General features: G+C 43.2%; 2 protein-coding genes across 2 annotated transcripts; one reads left to right on the top strand and one right to left on the bottom strand.

Annotated features, from left to right (window-relative positions):
• Nucleotides 1–3994: 3994 nt before the first annotated feature.
• Nucleotides 3995–12339, bottom strand: tfb2m (transcription factor B2, mitochondrial). Its single transcript, XM_083650465.1, has 10 exons — nt 12208–12339; nt 11344–11667; nt 10765–10954; nt 10520–10611; nt 9599–9752; nt 8095–8243; nt 7394–7483; nt 7032–7091; nt 6794–6942; nt 3995–6585 (listed from the first exon to the last, which is right to left on the bottom strand). The coding sequence occupies exons 2-10, from the start codon at nt 11614–11616 to the stop codon at nt 6396–6398; spliced, it is 1347 nt and encodes a 448-aa protein (XP_083506591.1). The 5' UTR covers nt 11617–11667; nt 12208–12339; the 3' UTR covers nt 3995–6395.
• Nucleotides 12340–12484: 145 nt separating this feature from the next.
• LOC310788912 (saccharopine dehydrogenase-like oxidoreductase) lies at nt 12485–22184 on the top strand. The gene is made up of 12 exons (XM_083650499.1): nt 12485–12954; nt 14344–14456; nt 15522–15602; nt 17698–17827; nt 18004–18053; nt 18156–18286; nt 18483–18600; nt 19133–19252; nt 19441–19497; nt 19689–19800; nt 20421–20502; nt 20656–22184. Exons 1-12 carry the CDS (start codon nt 12756–12758, stop codon nt 20744–20746), a joined length of 1284 nt encoding a protein of 427 aa, XP_083506625.1. The 5' UTR covers nt 12485–12755; the 3' UTR covers nt 20747–22184.
• The last annotated feature ends 916 nt before the right edge of the window (nt 22185–23100 follow it).

Raw genomic sequence — 23100 nt, 5'->3', positions numbered from 1 at the left:
CCTCTTCCCCTTCTTTTCAAATGTGGCTGATGGACATGATCTCTGTTATACAGATGGAGAGACTCAGGTCCCTGAGAACCAACTCGCTCAAAAGGTTCTCAACTGTCTGGGTCCTGTTTTTGGCCTACTTTGATGAGGTTAAGAATGATAAGTGACTGAGGTTAGGGGTGGTGTCTCGTGGAACCCTTGCGTGGGATCTCATGCGCATTGTCTCTTGCAAGCACATAAGCACTTTGTGCGGCTGATAGCACCAAGTTGTAATGATGAATGTCAATGATGTATTTATTTTTTTTCCTTTTTCTTTTTTCCCCTGTGTCTGAGCCTGTTTGTCTTGTTCGTATGTTCTATAACAATTGAAAATAAAATATTAGGGAAAAAAAATAGAAAAACAACTAACAACCTACGGGATGCATGATGTAACTATCCTGTGTTGTTGTTATAAACTCACATCTCAACAGGAGACACCCTATGGATCTCTCCCCATGGGAGACAAAACCCTCTATATATATTCCCTAGATATGAACTTGGTTTTAAGATACAAAGCATGGGATGACAGATTGATCTGGCCTCTAATTATTCTAAGCTCTGTACATCCCAATGGAAGGTGAAACAGTCCCAGACCAACACAAACAAGCTGCCTGCGGCTTATGCAATGGAGACCTCCACATTACAAACAGGTGTTTTGACTGCAGTTCCCCAGGGTCTGCCCAGCCCAACCTTTCTCTCATCTCTATTGTAGACGGCCTTTTAAATCTGTTATACCTCCCTCTGCCCCAGAGCCTTCCGTCCACACAAGCATCTAGGCTGTCCTCTGTCTTTGTGTCTGTTTGTCTCATACTCCACAGGGGATCATGAATAATGAAGGACAGAGACACAGGGAGACAAATGGGAGGAGAAACAGCCAGGGGAAACACTGCACAACACAAATATTGACAGAAACACACTGTGAGGACAGGTGGACAGACCTGAGACAGGTAAACAGACAAAAACAGACAGGCGGAGATACAGACAGGCAGAGATGCAGACAGGGAGAGATACAGACAGGCAGAGATACATACAGACAGGCAGAGAGGCAGAGATACAGACAGGCAGAGATACAGACAGGCAGACAGGCAGAGATACAGACAGGCAGACAAGCAGAGATACAGACAAGCAGAGAGGCAGACAGGCAGACAAGCAGAGATACAGACAAGCAGAGAGGCAGACAGGCAGAGATACAGAGAGGCAGACAGGCAGAGATACAGACAAGCAGAGATACAGGCAGAGATACAGACAGGGAGACAGGCAGAGATACAGACAGGCAGACAGGCAGAGATACAGACAAGCAGAGAGGCAGACAGGCAGACAAGCAGAGATACAGACAAGCAGAGATACAGACAAGCAGAGAGGCAGAGATACAGACAGGCAGAGAGGCAGAGATACAGACAAGCAGAGATACAGACAAGCAGAGAGGCAGAGAGGCAGAGAGGCAGAGATACAGACAGGCAGAGAGGCAGAGATACAGACAAGCAGAGATACAGACAGGCAGAGAGGCAGACAGGCAGACAGGCAGAGAGGCAGACAAGCAGAGATACAGACAGGCAAAGAGGCAGAGATACAGACAGGCAGAGAGGCAGAGATACAGACAGGCAGAGAGGCAGAGATACAGACAGGCAGAGAGGCAGAGATACAGACAGGCAAAGAGGCAGAGATACAGACAGGCAGAGAGGCAGAGATACAGACAGGCAGAGAGGCAGAGATACAGACAAGCAGAGATACAGACAGGCAGAGAGGCAGACAGGCAGAGATACAGACAAGCAGAGATACAGACAAGCAGAGAGGCAGAGATACAGACAAGCAGAGATACAGACAAGCAGAGAGGCAGAGAGGCAGAGATACAGACAGGCAGAGATACAGACAGGCAGAGAGGCAGACAGGCAGAGAGGCAGAGATACAGAGATACAGACAGGCAGAGATACAGACAGGCAGAGAGGCAGACAGGCAGAGATACAGACAGGCAGAGATACAGACAGGCAGACAGGCAGACAAGCAGAGATACAGACAAGCAGAGAGGCAGAGAGGTAGAGATACAGACAGGCAGAGAGGCAGACAGGCAGAGAGGCAGAGATACAGACAGGCAGAGAGGCAGACAGGCAGACAAGCAGAGATAGAGACAAGCAGAGAGACAGACAGGCAGAGATACAGACAGGCAGAGAGGCAGACAAGCAGAGATACAGACAGGCAGAGGCAGAGATACAGACAAGCAGAGAGGCAGAGAGGCAGACAGGCAGAGATACAGACAAGCAGAGAGGCAGAGAGGCAGACAGGCAGAGAGGCAGACAGGCAGAGATACAGAGATACAGACAGGCAGAGATGCAGACAGGCAGAAAAGCTGAGATACAGACACAGGTAGAGATACAGACAGGCAGATATACAGGCAAGCAGATATACAATCAGGCAGAGAGGCAGACAGGCAGAGAGGCAGAGATACAGACAGGCAGACAGGCAGAGAGGCAGACAGGCAGAGAGGCAGAGATACAGACAGGCAGACAGGCAGAGAGGCAGACAGGCAGAGGCAGAGATACAGACAGGCAGAGAGGCAGAGAGGCAGAGATACAGACAGGCAGAGAGGCAGACAGGCAGAGAGGCAGACAGGCAGAGATACAGACATGAAGAGATACAGACAGGCAGAGAGGCAGACAGGCAGAGATACAGACAGGCAGAGAGGCAGAGATACAGACAGGCAGAGAAACAGACAGGCAGAGAGGCAGACAGGCAGAGATACAGACAGGCAGAGAGGCAGAGATACAGACAGGCAGAGAAACAGACAGGCAGAGAGGCAGACAGGCAGAGATACAGACAGGCAGAGAGGCAGAGATACAGACAGGCAGAGAGGCAGAGAGGCAGAGATACAGACAGGCAGAGAGGCAGACAGGCAGAGATACAGACAGGCAGAGAGGCAGAGATACAGACAGGCAGAGAGGCAGACAGGCAGAGAGGCAGAGTCTGCCTCTCTGCCTGTCTGCCTCTCTGCCGCAGAGATACAGACAGGAAGAGATTTGTACCCAAAGAGAAGACTGGAGCACTTATGTTTAGATATGTCAGGTTTGTATGGACCCTGCCACATCGCGATTGACAGTGGTTCTATTCCATATTCTGCTGGCTGGCTAACCTTGGGTAGGTTGGTTGATAGTAGCTAGTTAACTTGGTCGCTAACGTTACCATTCTACCGTGTGTTGCTTTATGCGTCTTGACTTACGTTAGTTATAGCTTGTTTTGTGGAAATAGCTCAACATAGCTAACTGGGTAGCCCATGGATCTATAATATTAACGGGGTAGCCCCTTACAGGACTGTGCGTTGCTACTGCTGTTAGCTAACGTCGTTAGCTAGCACATCTGGACAACACTATAGACCTTTTCACACAAACCTAGTACGTTTGCTCTAAAGGTAAAACATTTCACGTTACAACAATATTATAACGTCGAGCTATCACCTGGAAGACAAAACAAGCGAACGGCACTCACGGTTGGAAAGACTGGTTATTTGGTAAATCCCTGTGCATCTGTCACCTCGCGCTGACCGACTGATGATGGTGTTATTGCAATGAATCGAATGTTAACGTTACCTACTGTAACCAGGCAGGGGTCGTCCCTACGTCTGTCACACAGGGCCTACGCAGATGGGCCGGGCCTCACTCCGAGAGGAATAACAGCTTCCATAGCGCCATCTCGTGTTTCTATGCTGTCAGTACATGTGGTGTAGTGGTCCCTGGAGAAGTGGGACTACTCAAGTCATTCTTTAAAAGACATGTCAGAAAAAAAATCCACCAAATGAACATTAGCGTTACAGTAAACTCATTTATTTCACAATAGTTTTTTGCTACAGATGTATTTTTTTTTTTTTTTTTTCCCACCTTTATTTATACAGGGATATCTCTTGAGAGCAAGCTCTCATTTTCAAGAGAGCCCTGGTACAGAGGAACACATACACAAAGTTTCAAGTTACAGACAGACAATCAAAACAACATTAAGAATAGGTGAAAAACCCACTTTCAAGTAAAACAAGAGCACCCATTATGTGGGAGACCTTCTAAAAGAGTTTTAAAGGAAACAAGAGGGATCAATGCTTCTATTTTCAGAGTGTCCTGAAGTCTATTCCAACTGTTGGGGGCATAGAAAGCAAAAGCACTCTTTCCTTGTTCAGTCCTCACACGTGGGATAGATAGTCTAATACAGGACTGTGAGCGAGTTTGATAACCTCCACTGTTATGAATGAGAAGTGAGGACAAATATGCCGGGAGTTTCCCAATTAAAGCTTTGTAAATAAATAAAAGACAGTGTTTTTCTCTACGAGCCATTAGGGAGGACCAGCCCACCTTTTCGTACAAAGTACAATGGTGTGTAAGAAAAGCCTCGCCTGTGATAAAACGCAGAGCACTGTGATAAACAGCATCGAGGGACTTCAAAATGGAAGATGAGGCATGCATGTATACAACATCACCATAATCAAAAACCGACATTATTAATGATTGTACAACAGTTTTTCTGGCACTGAATGAAAAGCAAGATTTGTTCCTATATAAAAAGCCGATCTTCCTCCTCAGTTTCTTTGTGAGATGTTCAATATGAGTCTGGAAGGAGAGTCTGGTGTCTAACCAGATACCAAGGTACTTATAAGAATTTACTGATTCAATTTGCTCGCCTTGGAGCGTGTGCATACTAAGATTGACATTGGTGCAAAAAGATCTCGTGAACATCATCCACTTTGTTTTAGAAGAGTTTAAGACTAACTTGAGGTCAGATAGAGACCGTTGAAATGAGTCAAAAGCCATCTGAAGTGTTGAAACGGCCTGAGCTGGGGTCGCTCCGAAACAGTATAAAATAGTATCGTCCGCGTAATAATGGACATTGCAAAGTCCAGCGGGAGAAAAAATGTTATTAATATACAGTGTAAATAAAATAGGCCCAGAAATTGATCCTTGGGGCACGCCTTTACCGTACTTTACCGTATTGCATTACATGCCATGAAACCATGTAAAACAAGCTTTTATAACCTTCGGGCACAACTATTCTGTAATGCAAAGGCAAAAAATTACATTTATATGACCGACCCACCTGATAATCAGGTTTTCACTTTATGCAACCAGGGAACCAAGGCAGTAGTCTTGCCCAATGACCCAGACTCATCAGAGCATACACTTCTCACTAAAAGCAGGCTTGTGGTCCATTTTGGCCCCCAAAACCAATTTACAAAATTCTGATTTAGTGATTTGTTAAAACAAATTAATATTAGACCAATTATAGCTTACATGTTTTACAAATAAGATACCGTAAGACTGTCAGACATTGAGAAAATCTTAATACTCGCTATGAATATACAAAAACAAGTTATGAAGATACTTGGTGGCAACCCTACACTCATTTCATGGAGACAGTCGTCTTTGTTACTGCATACAGTGGTTCTCCACCCAACAGGTAAAACCATACAGTATAATGGGACTTACAGTAACACAAAAGCCATCACTACTGTGCTGCATTTATAGCAAAACTACAGCATTAGCATGAAAACTTCAGAATTTATACAAGAATTGTGACCTGGTTTTGTTATGACAAAAAAAGATTGTGACCTGATGCTGCAGAATCAGAGGCTTTTTCATCATCGTGCAGGGGTTTGATTGTTTCCATCGTTTCAGTCGTTATTCACCATTACCGTCCTTTATGAGGAATTCTTCAACCATTTCAACCCACAAAACAAGTTGTTGTCTCTCACTAACCTCGCGAGGCAGCTGGATTCGTGCGAGATCATGAGATCACCATCACAAGACAAATCCATTTGTTCACGCTCCAATCTATTGGCTTGAATCTGAACCACCAGTGGTTCGCACCAATCAGCGTCATATGAGGCTGTGAGCTGTGACGCCAGCGAGGGCGAGCCTGTGATAGACCTGACTGACAAATGGTTCATCCAATCACCTGCCAGGTATTTTTTGTTTAAGTGCTTGACCTTTGAAACAGTTTCCTGAACAAACCATTTGGCAGCGTCAGGTTAGTCTCTCACTGGAACCTCGAAGAAGAACGCATCGCTAATCTCAGTAAGGGCCCAAAAAGCATCCCCAAACTGGGTATCATTTCTGTTACCCAGTTTACATCTGCAATGTAAATGTAAGTCAACATCCAACCTCTTTTACACCCTTCAATCATTCCCATTGAGAATGTCCACAATTGCACATGTCGTCAGGCAGTCAAAGTACTTCAACAGTGAATTCATTCAGTTTCATACTGCCCTGTACATTTCATGTGTGTTTTGGGGTATATTATATGTATAATATAACATGATATTATCTTTGTGTATGCACGCTGTTCTGGTGTATGATTTCGATAACTTGATGCATTATGAAATTATGTATGTCCATGTTCTAGGCCCAGCCCTCCCTCAGTGTGTTCTCCAGGATCTCCTCGTACAGCCAGCTCTGTCTGAAGTCCTGGCTCTTCTCCATCAGCTCAAACAGTTGGCGGTACTCCTCTGCATACACATTGCCCGTCAGGATGTCCTCCGGCATGCGCATCTCTGATAGTAGTTTACTGCCGCTGTCTGGAGACCAGAGACTGAAAAGGCAAGGGAGGGAGAGTGAGTAGGAAAGCACGGAACCAGAGTTCCCACATCTTAAACATCAAATTCAATGACTTTTCCAGGACTTTCCAAGCCCAATTCCCTCAAATTCAAGGACCCAACACTGCCTTACTTTATTATGTGTGTGTGTGTGTGTGTGTGTGTATGTGTGTGTGTGTGTGTGTGTGTGTGTGTTTGACATACTTGAGCCTATCGATGAGCTTGATCTTCCTCTTGGCCATACACTGCTTGACCATCATCAGCAGGGTGGCAGCGTTGGACGGAGTCAGGCCTGAAGAGAAGAGATCGTCTCGCGGACGCAGACGCACCAGGCACAGGTGGTCATTAGGGAGCTATTGAGAGAGTTCAACAGAGGTGACATTTATTTACTGCACTACAGAAAGCCAGTTGACATTGTTCTTAACGAGTTTGCCTCACTCACCTTGCCCTTTGAAGGAGGCACAACTCGTTTCTTAGACATCACAAACGACTCCCAGGGCTCCTGCACATACAGAAGAGGTCAACTATGAGAAGTGTTTTTTTGGGGTTCACTCACGTTTACCATTTTTAGTCTTTATTCAGACAGTGGGAAAGGAGAAAGAGGAGGGGAGACAGGAAAGCGCCCACATGATTTGATCCCAGCCAGTGCTGTTGAGAACATTTTTTTTAAAGCATCTGGTCTCAAATAATATCCAACTGCTTTGAGCAAAGAATACCCATTTAAAAATCTTTACCTGGCTGTTAATTAAAAAAAAATCATAACCAACAGAATGCTCTTTACCCCCTTTCCCTCACAGTGTCTACCTTGTGCAGTAGTTGGATATCACAGGCCATCTGCCAGAGGACGCTGAAAGCTCTGTAGTCTATCATCTCGCCTGGAGGAGACACCATTTTCTGATGGAGAAACAATGGTATTAATGAATGGTTTGGACAAAGACTAAAACCACACAATTAGATGATCTAGTCCAGGGGTTCCCAACCTTTTTTGTGCCAAGGACCGGTAGATACATTGCGGACCGGTTGTCAATTTTAATGGTTTTAGTTACATATACATTTACTCACCAGGTGGCAACAAAGGGTAAATAACAGCCTTTTGTGTTGTACTGTATGTAGCTTACAGTATTTATGTTTTTGTTTCAACTACAAACATAAATAAACATCAACTTGAAATTATGTTTCAACTACCACACAGCCTATAATATTATAGCCTGTTTATTAAAAAAAAAAAAAAATTGACCGGGCTTGTGGCCCGGTGGTTGGAGACCACTGATCTAGTCAGTTTAGCTCATCGGAGACTAGTCTCCCCCTGCATCAGTTAGCAATGCTGTTGCCAGTATGCATCTGGCAATCTTCAACATGGATCACTAAGCTGATGGTTACAATTAGCAGACTAACAGCTATAATCAAATCCAGATCTGAACGACTCAAGTTGCTCCCAGTTTTACTCCTTCATATCTCTAGACAGACATTCAAGCACAGATACACTTCCGTTCTCTCACTCTTACCAGGTATTCCTTCTCGCTTATGAAGAGGTTGAGCTCTACTCGTCCGTATCTGTAGACAGACAGCCGTTGAAACAGAGCGTACACCATCTTTAGCAATGCGCCGCGTTCGTTACGCTGAGGCAGGATCCCCACCACCTTCACTGGGATGTCTAGACAGAGACAGTCACACATACACATAAGAGGGATGATACCCTGGCCAATGCACAGTGTTCATTCATTTAAGATTTTACAACATTTAATTATCAACAAACTACATAACTCGCAAGTCATGTAAAAGATTACCATGTTTATTGTTTATGCCTCTACAATTTTTTGTACTGGCCATTTAGTCAGGCCTCGTTCACAGAGTTGGCATGCAGTAGGGCTGTTGAAACGAATTTTGATATTCGAATATTATTCGAATTTAATAATTATGAACGAAATTCGATTATTATTATTTTTTAAAAACGAATATTTAATTTTTTAATTTTTTAATTTTTTTTTTTTTTTTTTTTTAGAACACTAGAACAGTGACAAGTTCTGACAACATACTTGAAGAAAAGAGTGTTAACTGAAGTTGACTGTTGAAGCTGCTATACTGATGTAAACCTACCTGTAGCTCTTAAAATGTATGTTCATTCATTGTTAACTGAAGTTGACTGTTGAAGCTGCTATACTGAATGTAAACATGTAGCTCTTAAGTGCAATACGTGACTGATTTTTTTTTGTTTATGGCTCATTGTTGTTTTGGCAAAGTTTACTTATTTGTTTATTGATAAGGAGCTCAAACAAAGGCTGTGTCTTTTTTTATTATCAATTATTTTATCCAAAAACCCCTTTTTTTTTCTTTTTTTTTTTTCAATTAAAAATTAATTAAAATATTCGAATATAATTCGAATATTAAAATGTATAAAGCACTGAAATTCGAATTTGATTATAGAGGGAGATTGACAGCCCTAGCATGCAGCCTCTCCTCTCTCTCCCCAGAGGGTTTTCATAGTCCACTTCCCTGGCTGATACCAACTCCACTCAGCTGTGGAGCTCAGAGCTCCTTCACTCAGGTGAGCTCCATCAGTAGCTAACGAATGGAGCTCTCCATGCTGCTGAACCTGTGTTCACTCATTTTGCCAACTATTTAGCCATTTTTGCCCATTTAGTCGGCCCTAATTACCCAACTCAAAAATCCGGCTCCGTTAGGTCACCCGCAAGGGTGCTCTCTTTACACTGACTGAAGGATTCAGCGCGATCACATGTAAAATGGCATAGCTATGGCCTCACACACAGACACTTTGCATTCTAATTATAGGATACAGACACAAATGTAAATGCAGGTGTTTTTTGCTTGCCGTCATTAAATGTTCTTCTAATTCTAACTCTTCTTATTGAATTAAACTAAATTAACCTTTTTGGTCAGTCATTATTGTCGATGAGTGTCTGTGCGAGAGTGAGAGAGTTTGCCAGTGAACTGCAGCCTTTTGAGGTCTCCAGTCTGTCTGTATGTGTGTGTGTGTGAGTTTCGTCTAACCATCAGTCCAGCTAGCTTCTGATATTCCCAGGTCAGTGAAGAGTTTGTCACTGAACATGGCAGGGGGTTTAACGGCTCCACTGCCGATGGGGTCCAGTTTAAAGTAGTCACAGTGGACCACTTCCAGCTGACCGTCAAGACGCCCCTCCAACTCCTGCAATGTGAAACATTTATTTAAATGGAATCAATACACATAAAATGGGCATCAAGTTTACAAATACAACTGCCACAATGGAATAGCCTGGGTAAACTCAGCCTCCACGTGACCTCTATGAAACTTACGTTACAGGCATAGTCTGCGACGTCACGTTTAAGGCTGGGTTCACCCAGGCTAACAATGGAATACTTCTGGATGACTGTTAATCAACCCTCCAAGACTTGAACATCTTTACATGACTGTATGGCATATATTACCATTTACTACACAGAATTCAAGTTTTCACACATTTATTTTTACATCTAACTTGCTGATGGCTAATAGTATCATCTATGGTATTGAATTTAAATGAAAGACACATTCTATGAAAAAATCAAACAGTACACATTTCTCTTATTTTCATATAATTTTTCTCAGGTATGGCGATCAAACCCAGTGGTGTATGGCTGGGGGGAAAACATCACTAACCACTAGGTCATCCAGACACCAATGCAAGTTTTTTTTCAATTACATCCTTATATAGATCATGATTTGGAAAATCCTCCTAAATTATTACTTTATTTGTATAGATAAAAAAAATTGAATTATAGGGTTATACTTCAAATGAGGTTAGTTAGAACTAGGGATGAGTTCAACTTGGGGTACGTTTTGGGATAAGGGATGTATTTACCAGTGGATAGAAAATGGATGGAAATCAATGAAATGTCTGCATTACCTTTATACCTGTTTGGACATTTGCCTGTGTGTGTTTGTAACTCAGTTACCTGGAGACCATGTAGGAAGAACTTGTCCCCCTCTAGAGCCACGACTCTCTGAGCTCCAGCATTCAGCAGTGTTCGAGTCAGCACCCCAGGGCCTGGGAGAGACACACAGAAACAATGCAGCTGTCAAGTCAGTTTTCATGTGTCATGAAAGATGCCTGCTTACAGATAGGAATCAGAAGTCTTCAAACTTGCACTACAAGATTGAACTTCCTCTGACTCCATGTCCATCACACACACATACACACCTGGGTTACATTCGAAAATAGCGGCCTTGGCGTCCTCCAGGTCAGGTCCTAGGTGCTGTGTTACCAGCTTAGCCATGTGCGGATCTACTATGAAGCGTCTGATTGTTTTACAGGCCTGAGCCTGGCGGACATTCTCCTCTACTTCCCCGATGTCCAAGAAATCATACCGGGACAGAGGACGACACTGGCCCTGGACACGGACACACACACACAAACAAGTCAGAATATGTTAAAACCTTGCTATATCATTATTTTTCTCTCTGTATTCCTAAATGTATTGCCTGCCTGAGCTCACAATCCACCGACATGGTCTGAGCTTCGGTTTTTAATCCATTCTGGTTCATTTCACATTCTGACTCGCATTTTAAGTTTAGAATATAATGAGGTCAACATGGAATTTGACTGCGTCTGGTGATTCGAAGGCAAGATATGATAGAAAACCTTCAAGGCCCAGATCGGCCTTGAATTATGCCTATACAACAAGACCCCCGGTCCCCCAGCGTCACGTAGCAACAACACTGTCAACAGGCTGGAAGTTGACAGCACGAATAGCAGTAGCACAGAGAGACAGCAACATACCTGTACAGCCACAGCAGACAGCTTCCTGTGTGTGAGGGCTGAGGTCCTCTCATTCTGATGCTGCTGGGAGTTGGGACCAAGCGTGGGCCGCCCGGGCCCCATGGAGAGTGAGTCGAGACTGTAGGCCCTTCTCTGGGGCATGGGGGCCCCAGGTACACAGAGTCCAGATGAGCCCACAGGAGCCAACACTGCCTGCCGCAAACAAGGTCTACTGCTGTGGCAGCAAGCAGAGCGCATCGCCAGCACCACCGGCCTGCAAATCTGAGTCGACATGCTGGGGGGCTGGGTTGTTGGAGAAGAGGAGCCTCAAAAGGAAGTGAGTGCCTGTAGAGAACAGGAACGAAAAGAGAAGGGATATCGCATGATGACAATTTAGTGACCTAAAGTCCATTCAAAAATAGTACCATGCAATCTCAGTAGAAACTGCACTTGCACCGTCCTAGCAGTAGCAACATTGTAAAGGGGTAAGTAAAATACTTAAAAATAGAAAAAATACGATATATATATTATTTGACGTGAGGTTAATGCTATATATTATCTGAGCATGCACGTAATTACCAAAATGAGTAACGTTGCAGAATGTTCTGAGTGCACGTGGGCAGATATAGGCTACTTCTTCTTATTTTTGTTTGAGCTAGCATTAGCTATCTTTCAGCCTCTAGCGTTACTACAATTCAGTTGGCGTCTATTCGCTTAAGTAAAGAAAAATGCGGCACGTTAATTCATTTAAATAAAGGCTATGTAGCGTAATATGTGATATAACATTATAACGTTATCCAAGTTAGCTGTAGCCTAGCTGTAAAAGCAAAGAGATGCTCTGCACGCGAAACTTGTTCAATATCGTTTCATCATAAACATACATACCTTATTTCAGGTTCTATATATCCAGATCAGACGATAATAATCATACGGTTGTCTTCTAGCTATCTGTCTGTAGGAAAGACTCTGTGACATTGAGCGTACTGCATCTTGACCCTCCGCTCAACTTGTTGTTGCACGGCTCGTGGTGGTCACGGCTCATCTGAATTACGTCATCGTCATGCGACTAGTGATCTTGACGGACACCGACCAATTAAAACATCGCATTTATACGACCACGCCCAACTAGATTACAGTTGTAGACGGAAATTGCCGAACTACCTTGCTAATAATATGCTAACACAAATCGAATATTTGGTATAACGCATGTTGTATACACTGGGTTGTTTCCCATCCATTGAAAAGACTAACGTTTATGTTGTCAGCGCTAGGTGGTGACAATCAGGTGACGATATTAGCATAACGGTGCTACGGAAGTAGCCCAGCGAGCTGTCAAAACGAAACGCAGCACGCCTCCGACTTGCATTGGTGGTGTAGACGCGCTCCTCTCTCCTGCAGTGCAACTGTGAACGACTAGTTAGCTTACTGCGACCATGGCGAGTGTTGAAACCTCATCCAGCAGACCGTACCACATCATTGTTTTTGGAGCCTCGGGTTTTACAGGACAGTTTGTGGTGGAGGAGGTGGCCCGAACTGTGTCCGAGGGTCCGAAGGGGAACCTTCAATGGGCCGTGGCTGGCCGGAGCAAGCCGAAGCTGGAAAAAGTTCTGGAGCAGGCCGCCGGAGCACTCGGTACGTACTTATATCTGCATATCTATTTAGTTGTGCAATGTGCATGCAGCTATCTTTTAAGTTAACACGTCAACCAGGAGGATACTGCTACTGCAATTGAATTGGTGAACCGCACACTAAACGTTAATCAGATTTGTCTACGCCTGATCCCCATGCCGTTTGGGCCAAGAGGAGTATTCTAGCGTTAAATCAAGAAAGGCTCACCTAGCGTTAGCGTGTATAAGAGGCGTTGAGGCTAACTTTGACCCTTTCCACACAACTCCAAAGTACACAAATAAGATAAAGTTCAAACGTTCAATGCATGTGTGTACACATAAGACAGCAATAGAGATACATGGGTTAATTGAATCATTGTGAAAAAAATATTTCCTAAACATGTTCCAAGTTGACTGTATCTATGCAACAGTCAAAACATGGAAAATGAAGTCCACCACTAAGACCAGGGGCCATTTGTGCTGTCATGTAAAGAGGATTAGATTAGATGCTTATTCCATTGTTCCCCTCTTCTCTTCAGGGAGCGCACAACAGCTGATGGAACACACCGCTCGCTTTACAATCCCCAGTCAGGACACCAGGACACGGCCTTATTATGGCTGCCAGTCAGCTAGCTAGACAAGTCATGTAAAATGAGTGCTGAACACACTGTAGTTTATTGTCTGTTTAAAACAGAAATGTGTTTTTTTTAATCTAGAGCCCAACAACAGCTAGAAGTTTATATTACCTTGCAATTGGTTCCCTTTTGCCCTTTTGAGGCCATGTCTGGAAGATAAAGTGCATCTGACATAATACAATAATTCGATTTTCCATTTATGTATTCAAATTGGTGACACATCACTCCTCTGTGACTGCGTTTGATCTTCATGCGCCACATTGTCCACCGATCTGGAAGTGTGACTCCATCCTTACTCTATGACTGGAAAATATATTGTAGGCCTCTGTAATCCTTAATCACCCCCCCCCCCCCTCTCTCTCTCTGTGCTGCATAGTTAAATTGTAATGGACAGCCCTGTCTGATGCTTGTCCTTTGTGTTTTACAGTTACGACCCTATCCGATCAGGTTACATTTTCTTGCGATGCTGTAGCCAACATCAGCCCTGGTGGCCTGGTTTATTACTCATTATGCATTAATTTAAATTATTTGATCCACAGTCCACAATTGAGAGCTGCTGTTGCCGTTTCCTTTCACCATTCAAATCTAATAACTGTGAATTTCAGGTCAGATTTCCCTATGTTGACAAAGCCTGGGGTACGGGCAGCTTTTATAGCTAGCTTACTGCTTTGAATAGTTGGCTATAAGATGACATAACTGGATGACTGATGGCAGTGTGACTTCAGACTAAAGAGATACTAAGGCACCTGCTCTTCTAAATGATGCGTGTGTGATTTCAGGTAAGCCGGAGCTGAGGACAGCGGTGGAGATCATTGTAGCAGATGTCGGAGAGCCGGACTCCCTGGCAGCCATGTGCAAACAGGCAGTGATTGTTCTCAATTGTGTGGGGCCTGTAAGTACACCACACGTACACACAGTCACACACTCACACACTCTCTCACACTTTCAAAGTGTAACATTCTCTCTGATACACAAAACTTGCTCGCCCGGCGACAAATTTGCTGTCACCCTATTCTTTTCCTCTCACATGCTGGCCCAACGGCAGCTTCCAAACATTAGCCACTTTGCAGTTTGCACCACAGTTGACACACCCAGATACACACCCATCTCTCTCTCTCTCTCTCTCTCTCTCTCTCTCTCTCTCTCTCACACACTCACACTCTCTCTCTCTCTCTCTCTCTCTCTCTCTCTCTCTCTCTCTCTCTCCGTCACAGTAGCCTTCTTTCACACAGTGAAGGCTGCTGACTGATTGGACACAATAAGTCATATTGTGTTAATGTCAGAATGGAGAGCAGCTTTTCAGCCTGGCATCATGTCCTGTTCACAGTTCAGGTTTTTGTCCAAGCTACATCCTCCAACTACAGGAAACCTGCTTGGTTTATGTAGCATCCAGCAGCGGTGGCATAGCACTGTAATCTGTGATGTCATCAGATTATATTCTTGGATCTGAAGCATAAGAGTTGATGGACCAAAATAAATAGAGGAGACAGATTTTTTTTTTTTTTTTTAATTATTATTATTATTATTATTATTATTATTATTATTATTATTATTATTATTATTATTTAGTAATTTATTTATTTTTTAATCTTTTATTTTTATTTTTTTAATATTTTTTTTTATGTATACCGGTAATCTGTTTTGGGGTAGATTTCTCTAAGTCTCAATGTTCCTAATGTGAAAAATGCAAGGCAGCTGTCCTTTCTTTTTCCAAGATGATGGTAAATATGAAATATGCTGAACCTGTAGGGCCGGCTGGGCTGGGGTAGGGCCAGCCATAGCCAGGCTCATGTCTTATGCAGGAATAAGGAGCAGTGTACCTTGCACCTGCTCTGTGTAGTAACCAGAGCCTTGACATGATAATGGCTTCTAAAGGTCACTAACACACTCGTCTTATAATAACAATCATATGAAAATATATAAACGCATGAATATGTGTGGCTGTGTGTGTCTATAGTACAGGTTCTGGGGTGAGCCAGTGGTAAAGGCTTGTGTGGAGAATGGAGCCCACTGTATTGACATCTGTGGAGAGCCTCAGGTAAGCCCATAGCACTGTATGTAGTCTGTCTGTCTTGTGCATACAGACACATCTCAATGACTTGAATGACCCCACGCTCTGGACTCACATGACCTTTCTTAAAACTTTTGTACGGTATATGGTATTTCTGAATATGATCAAATGCAAAGACTAAGGCCATGTTCACATTACAGGCAAATCCGATTTGCTGATAGTCATTAATCATCATTATCTTGATTGGTTTCCCAAATCTGATTTGGGAGTGTGTCCGCACTGCCACAAATCTGATTTTCAAGTCGGATCTGTGTGTCCAGACCTAAACATTAGGGGTGGGGGAAAAAATCGATTCACCTAAGTATCTCGATTTTTAATGTCACGATTTTTTGGATCGATCTTTTATTCCAGAATCGATAATCGCAAATTTAAAAAAAAAAAAAAAAAAATTTTTTTTTTGGGTGCTTGCAGTCAGGCCACTCACTGAACAGCAGACCAGGCGCCGCCTACTGGTTTACTAGTGGTTTTATTACTTTATTAGTTAGTCTGAAGTAATAATTACACTTCAGGGTTAAAGTGGGTGCATCTCATTGTAAAATTGGACTTCAAACGGCCCAAATCTGGCTTCAAACGGCCCAAATTTCACGCGCGTTGGCCCATATCACCCTGGCCTGCTTGGTATCTAATGCCCGGCCTGAATTATGATCCCAGTCCGCCCCTGTTTTTAACTATATCGCCCAGCCCTACTCATGATATATAATATACAGTCTCTAGTGTATGATTCAACTTTTCCCATGTTCTAATCTAGTGTAAAAAAGCAAACAAACTGAAAAAAGAAAAGAAAAAAATAAACAAAAATCGCAATAAATCGTAATATCGAATCGCAATAATCGTAGAATCGCAATACTTAAGAATCGCAATATAAATCGAATCGGCACCCAAGAATCGTGATAGTATCGAATCGGGAGATAAGTGAATCGCCACAGCCCTACTAAACATCCTATCTGCATGGGTTGCTATGGTCACGACGTGGGCGTCAGTAAATACGTACTTTGGTGACGTGGTTTTCCTGCGCAGAAGCATTTGATGACGATTTGAACGTCACTCGCAACGAGTGACGTTCAAATCAGATTTGGTGGATATGCGCGTCCGCACTCAAGTCACATCAGTCGAAAGCAGATTGGAAACTACCTCCATATGTGGTTTGGGACAAGTGACACAAATCAGACTTTGAGCGTCCAGACTCATAAAACCAATCTAGATAAAGTCATTAATAGGTCACTAAAGTTCACAAATCAGATTTGGCCTCCTAGTCTGGACATGGCCTAAGTGAACTTAAATCAGTTTACTCAGCTGCGCTGCTCTGTCAGTGGACCTCGCCTTGGACGGTTGTTGCATTGCAGATGTCGTGACGTCGGGTCTTGCTGTCGTTAGTGTTCAGGTTAAATTGGAGGCGTGCTGAGTGCCACACTGTAGCCTATTAGAGCCTAGAGGACATTAGCACTGCTTTGGCTGTGTGACAGCACTTTTCCTTTGCTGTTCAAAGGCCCAGTCTGTGTAATAAATACACCACATCTGATAGAAACACAGTCAGGGTTGTGACAGCTTAACATGACATTTGCATGGATTTAGAGGCTCTAAAAGCTCTAATAGCTGTGTCTCAGTTCCTAAAGTTTTTTTTTGCTTGCTCTCCTTGTCTCCATGTAAACCTCCTTCTACTGATGTGGCTACAGTATCTCACTTGTCTAAAAGCTACAGAAAACACCTCACCACCTTCATCACATCTCAAGAAGGCCTGTCAGCTAGATATCTTTGAGAAATCATTTATAAATTGTGTTTTGTATAATTTGTCAAATATATCTTTAATATTGGTTTTTGTGAGGTTTTCATGATGGTCTTGATGAGCAAAATACTGAGGTTGTCTTCCCTATAGTATAATACTGATTGTTGATGAAGTTCCATACATTTGCTGAATGCAGGACAACACAGAATAGTTAGTCATTGTTAAAAATGGCATTAAGTAAACCCCCCCCCCTTTTTTTTTTACACATTTTGAATATGGGTGTCAATGTTTGTTTGTGCATCTACTGTACTTCCTGTGTGTTTGTGTATACCTCTGTAGTTTTTGGAGGGCATGCAGTTGAACTACGACACCCAGGCAGCTGACCAAGGCGTGTACATCGTAGGGAGCTGTGGATTCGACTCCATACCTGCTGACATGGGAGTGCTCTACACCAGGGACCAGTTCAAGGGTATGCACACACACACACACACACACACACACACACACACACACACACACACACACACACACACACGAAAACCTCCCACACAGTGACACTGATACACTCAATGACCCTTTGACTAATTCTGCTGCTATAATTGAATCATTTATGTCGTGTGTGTGTGTGTGTCCGCCCTCCCGCAGGCATACTCACCACAGTGGAGAGCTTCCTGACAGCCAGCTCAGGGCCTGAGGTATGGAACCCATAAGTCTGACTGAACAGGTGTACATTTCTTCTCCTCTGCCTCGATCTTCCTCACTTTCCTCCTTTGTGTCTATCTCCCTCTATCTATCAGGGCGGTGTTATCCATGATGGCACATGGCAGTCGGCCATCTATGGTTTTGCTGACGGCGAAAAGCTCCGTGGCCTGAGGAAGAAGTTTAATCACAAGCCCCTCCCCACCGTTGGCTCCAAGATCAAACGCAGGTTAGGCAGCAGGGGGCAGTACAGACTTGGCTAGGTGGCTGATGGCCGATAGGCCGTAATGCCAATATCATGTTGTTTTTAGTGGTGGTGTTTTTTGCATCTGATAAAATACTATTTTATTACAATAACAAATGAGACACAAATTTGCTGAACTCAAATGCACATGTATTTAACACATGTGCTTGTGTGTGTCCAGGAGCGCCCTGTTCTTCAGCAATGAGATCCAGCAGTATGCTGTGCCCTTCATGGGAGCTGACCCCTCTGTAGTGAAGAGGACCCAGCGCTTCGTGGTCCAGGAACATCAGGCCACACCGGTCAGGCTTTATTTATTTAAAAAAAAAAATTAACAGTTTTCTTTTGGAGTAGCATCAAGGAGATCCCAGTTAAAAGAGTGCAATTAAAAATACCAGGAATGTGATGTTATTTTAGGTTTTTGGACTCTCAAATCCAGAAAAAGACTCAAGTAAATGCAACAAGGCTAAATGTCAAAGGTATAAGAACATAACATTTAAATAGAAAATGTGCAGGCAAAACCCCTTCAGATGTGCACTTGGTATAAGGTTGGAGGACAGGGGCTGTGAGTTGTGAGTGTTAATTTATAAAGGCTTAACTTGTAGTCAAGAAAATTACTTCCAGCTGATTTTTTTTTTTTAAATATATATCATTTTGACACATTTGGTGAAATATGCAAAGTTATGTCATAACACAAGAGGGAGTTCTCAGGAGCATTTTCAACTCAGTCTCGTTTCAAATGAAGATGGCCCCCAGATGAATAAGTCAGTAGTTTATACTCTGTGCTGTGTTACACCTGCAAAGCAGAAACTAATCACCTACCATTAACCCTAGGTCCAGTATGGGGCGTATGCAGGAGTCGGAGGAGTTGGTAACATTGTCAAGTTTATGTTTGCTGGCTTGATGTTCTGGTTCCTGGTCAAGTTCAGTTTTGGACGCAACCTGCTCATCAAGGTAATTGAGAGATGGCTTGAGTAGAATCAATGAATATACACATGATTTACATTTCTAAACCATCAGAATATTCTTCATGTTATAGAAACTAGAAAGTGGAGCAATCCCGCCTTATTATAGTATTGAGATTATCGGTCCACATAATAGAATTTGGTGCTCATGTCTGTTCTTTGTACCCGTCTTCCCAGCACCCCGAGTTCTTCTCCTTTGGATTCTTCTCCAAGGCTGGACCAACCAGGAAGCAGGTAGTGTGTTGATGGAACAGGAAATACAATGCATGCAGACTGAAGTGATGCTAACCAGTGCTTCTATTCATACATCTTCAAACTGGCTGTCTTCAAGCAGTCAAGTATTTAGTCGTTAATTTCAAGTAGTGAGGTATGTTGAGAAAGAAAAGCAGTTTTCTCAGTGTGTGTTCTGATATCATTTGTGTTAGATGGAAGGCTCATCCTTCCAGTTTGCCTTCTATGGAGAGGGCTACACAGAGGGCGAGGACCCTTCCCAGGGAAAACCCAATGGCAAGATCCGCACGCTGGTCCAGGGACCAGGTAATTGGAACATAATAATCTGAGTGATCAGAGGTTTTGTTGGCGTCTCTTAACTATGAATGAGGCCAGTAGCAGATTTGACGGCACCATATATATTTATTTATTTATCAAATATTTGATTGGGCCCTCCATTAATGCAATACTGAAACCTTAGACATGACCAGAGCTGTGTATACAGGAGAGTCGCGACATCTCCATTCACTCCAATGGACTAGTTTTTTTTACTCTGAAGAGTTCCAGGAAGTAAGGTTCTGGATTAAGCAGCACTGTCGAGTTGCAGCAAAATGGACAGTTTGTGTATTTTAGCATTCAAAAGTAGCGTGTGACCCCTTCGTGGCTGTTCATTGGCTAATGAGTCACACATTTTGGTCCTCCGCTGACGCCACTCTCTCTCTAAATTGCTCTGGACATGACTAATCAATCATCTGAAATGGAGGTCGCTTGTCAACATGAAGCATTGCTCATTTGTTTTTCCACAGTCTAGTCTAGCTAGCGAGGCAAATGAGCCCAGGTGGCCGGCAGCCGCTCTTTACAACACGCAGTGAAACCCCGAGCACTATCTACGTATGTAGGGGTGGTTATGTAATTAAATGTGTACTTGATTGTCTCCTCCAATCCAGAGGCTGGATATGTGGCCACGCCCATAGTCATGGTACAGGCTGCTCTAACCATCCTCAACGAGCCCACAGACCTGCCCAAGAAGTGAGTTAGCACATAGCAACCCTGCTGCATCCCTAGTACAGAGTTACTACACACACACACACACACACACACACACACACACACACAGCTCTGTAATTAAATCAACCTGTTGCTCTACCATTGACCCCCCCCCTATCTCACTCCTTTTTCCAGGGGAGGAGTATATACTCCAGGAGCGGTTTTCGCCAAAACCACCTTGATTGACCGCCTCAACAAACACGGCGTCCAGTTCTCGGTTATCTAAAGTTTGTCCGCCTCCCTGATGCCGTACTCCAGGTTTTCTCCAGCACTTCACTAAGCTGCATCAATAAGAACTGGGAACTGGGAAGTTTCCTTGATCACAAGAGCACAGAGCTCGTTTAACAGTCTGGTTCAGGCTCTGGTGATGACCATGTTCTCTCAGCATTTATCATTGGGTCAGAAACTTCCCAGTCCCCATTTGGCTTGAGCGTACTATTAACCCTCTGCTTGCCAGACGGATAGTGTGACAGCAGCACGGTGTGTTCTACCCCTAGAACGTCAAGGGACAGTTTTTCCCCCACATTGGTTTAGTCTGGTCCTCGACTTGCTCATCGCTATTGAAAGAAGGAATCGTCCAGGATTTGGCTTAACCGATGTCGGTCAACTCAATTGTCAAAGAGAAATATTGACATATTTGAGTTGTAAAGCAAATTTTACATTTGTCCTTTACTTGACTGAAAATGGCTTATCACCAAACCTCTTTAAAACCAATGTGCCCCATCAGGTAATGACACCGTACTAAAACATCAACATATCCATTTATGAAGAAATGGTGGTGTGATCCAACTACAAAACTGATAATTAACAAAACACAGTTTCTTGAATGTTCCTGAATCCACACCAACTGAAAGTTTCCACAGTTTGTCATACCGTCTCTCCGGGGTTTATTTACACAAATAGATTATTTATAGTCTGATTTATCATCCTGAGGTGATATTTTTCTTGCTGGCTTAACATTGGCAACACGTTCTCTACTTGTGTAAATCTGGCCCATGTCATTGAACTTGTAGCAGGTTGAGAGCCTCACAGTAGCACTAGCACGTGTAGAAGGGCAATGACCCCTGGGTAATATTGCCCTCAGTAGAGTGGTGCGATGAAAATCAATGTGGAAAATAGAGACAAATTATATATAGTGTTGGCTATAACATGGAAGATTGTCCATCTACCAGTACTCAACAATGTTTCTAAATGTACCACAGCTATAAAAGCACCCAGGCATAAGTAGCACTAACAAGCTAGTTCTACTGGTGTTTTGGCTCAGTGGAGTAATCGCGTCATCTTCCTGTGTGTGCACGTACTCGCCTGCCTGCGCTCAGCCTGCTTGTTAAAATCCGGACTGGTTGTTTTTTGATTATGCAATATTTTATTACGACTGTTCTTTAAGTTATCCTGCTTTGCAGAAATAGGTTTTGAGTAGACTGTTGCAATAATTCACCCATTCACATTTTTTTCTTTAAAGCTATGACAGGAAAAAAAAAACACATTGAGCTGTCTGTGCACAAAACACCATGAGATACTACAGACCATCAATGCTGGTCATGTGTGAACTGTGCTTTTTTGTTGGTTTGTGGGAAGGTGTGGTGGTTTGTTTGGGTTTTTGTGTTTGTTTGGCTTGTTTTGCTCTGTCTTGATCTCATAAATAAAGCCAACTCTGTTGATAGGAACAAGCCTTTTGTGTCTTTCTTCACACAGATTTATAGATACTTTTCAAATCCCCATTCAACATTGTTGAAGTCGATCAGTATTTGATTTATTAAAACACAATTTTGACAGGAATTGATATTGCTCAACCTGATTGCTCAAGATGGCTGAATGTATAATTTAATAATTGCCAATTATTTATTGATAAGCGCTTTGTAGCAGCATTCTGAGAACGGCATGAATAAAGATTACTACTACCAGTCAAATGATCAAAATGACAAATTGACAGGGCAGTTTGCATAAGACTGCAGTTTGCAAAAGGCACATTTTGCTTGCAAATTTGTCTGTTTTCTCTACTAACCAAGTGTCATCACCAGTCAAGTCAAGATATTTGCATGCTATGAATTTGTTTTGCTTGAAAGACGTTTCATGTCACAAGTGAACAGGGACAAGTGGACCATAAATAACACGGGTGAGCAGGACAGGAAGCACTGCCACAGCAGGAGACTGAAGACAAGGCGTCAAGACACAGCGAGACTTTTCTCTAGACTAGATGATAGTCAATTTGAGCTGCTTCCACTCGGTAGGACTAGGGAGGGAATGAGGATAGTGAAGGATCTACCAAAGTTGACCACCTGAGAGAACATATACGGCCATCATTCAAGACAATGAATGATCAATTCAACAACTCTCAGCTCAGCTCACCCTCCAACGGATGCCACTTCGACCCAAACCAGACGGTTGCCAGTCTGTCCATCATCTCCAGCTGCATGTTGATTGACTTTGCAGTGGGCCTTCCAGCAAACGTATGGGTGGTTTGGCTCATTAGTCATGGAACCAAAGATTTGTTTGCTGCAGAATTCTTTCTTCTCAACTTGGCTATCTGTGAGATCCTTTTCTGCTTGACAATCCCACCCAGCATGTACTCTATGTACT

The sequence above is a fragment of the Poromitra crassiceps genome (assembly GCF_964638095.1).
Source record: "Poromitra crassiceps genome assembly, chromosome: 14".
Classification (NCBI taxonomy): Eukaryota; Metazoa; Chordata; class Actinopteri; order Beryciformes; family Melamphaidae; genus Poromitra; species Poromitra crassiceps.
This window is presented reverse-complemented; position numbering and strand designations above follow the sequence as displayed.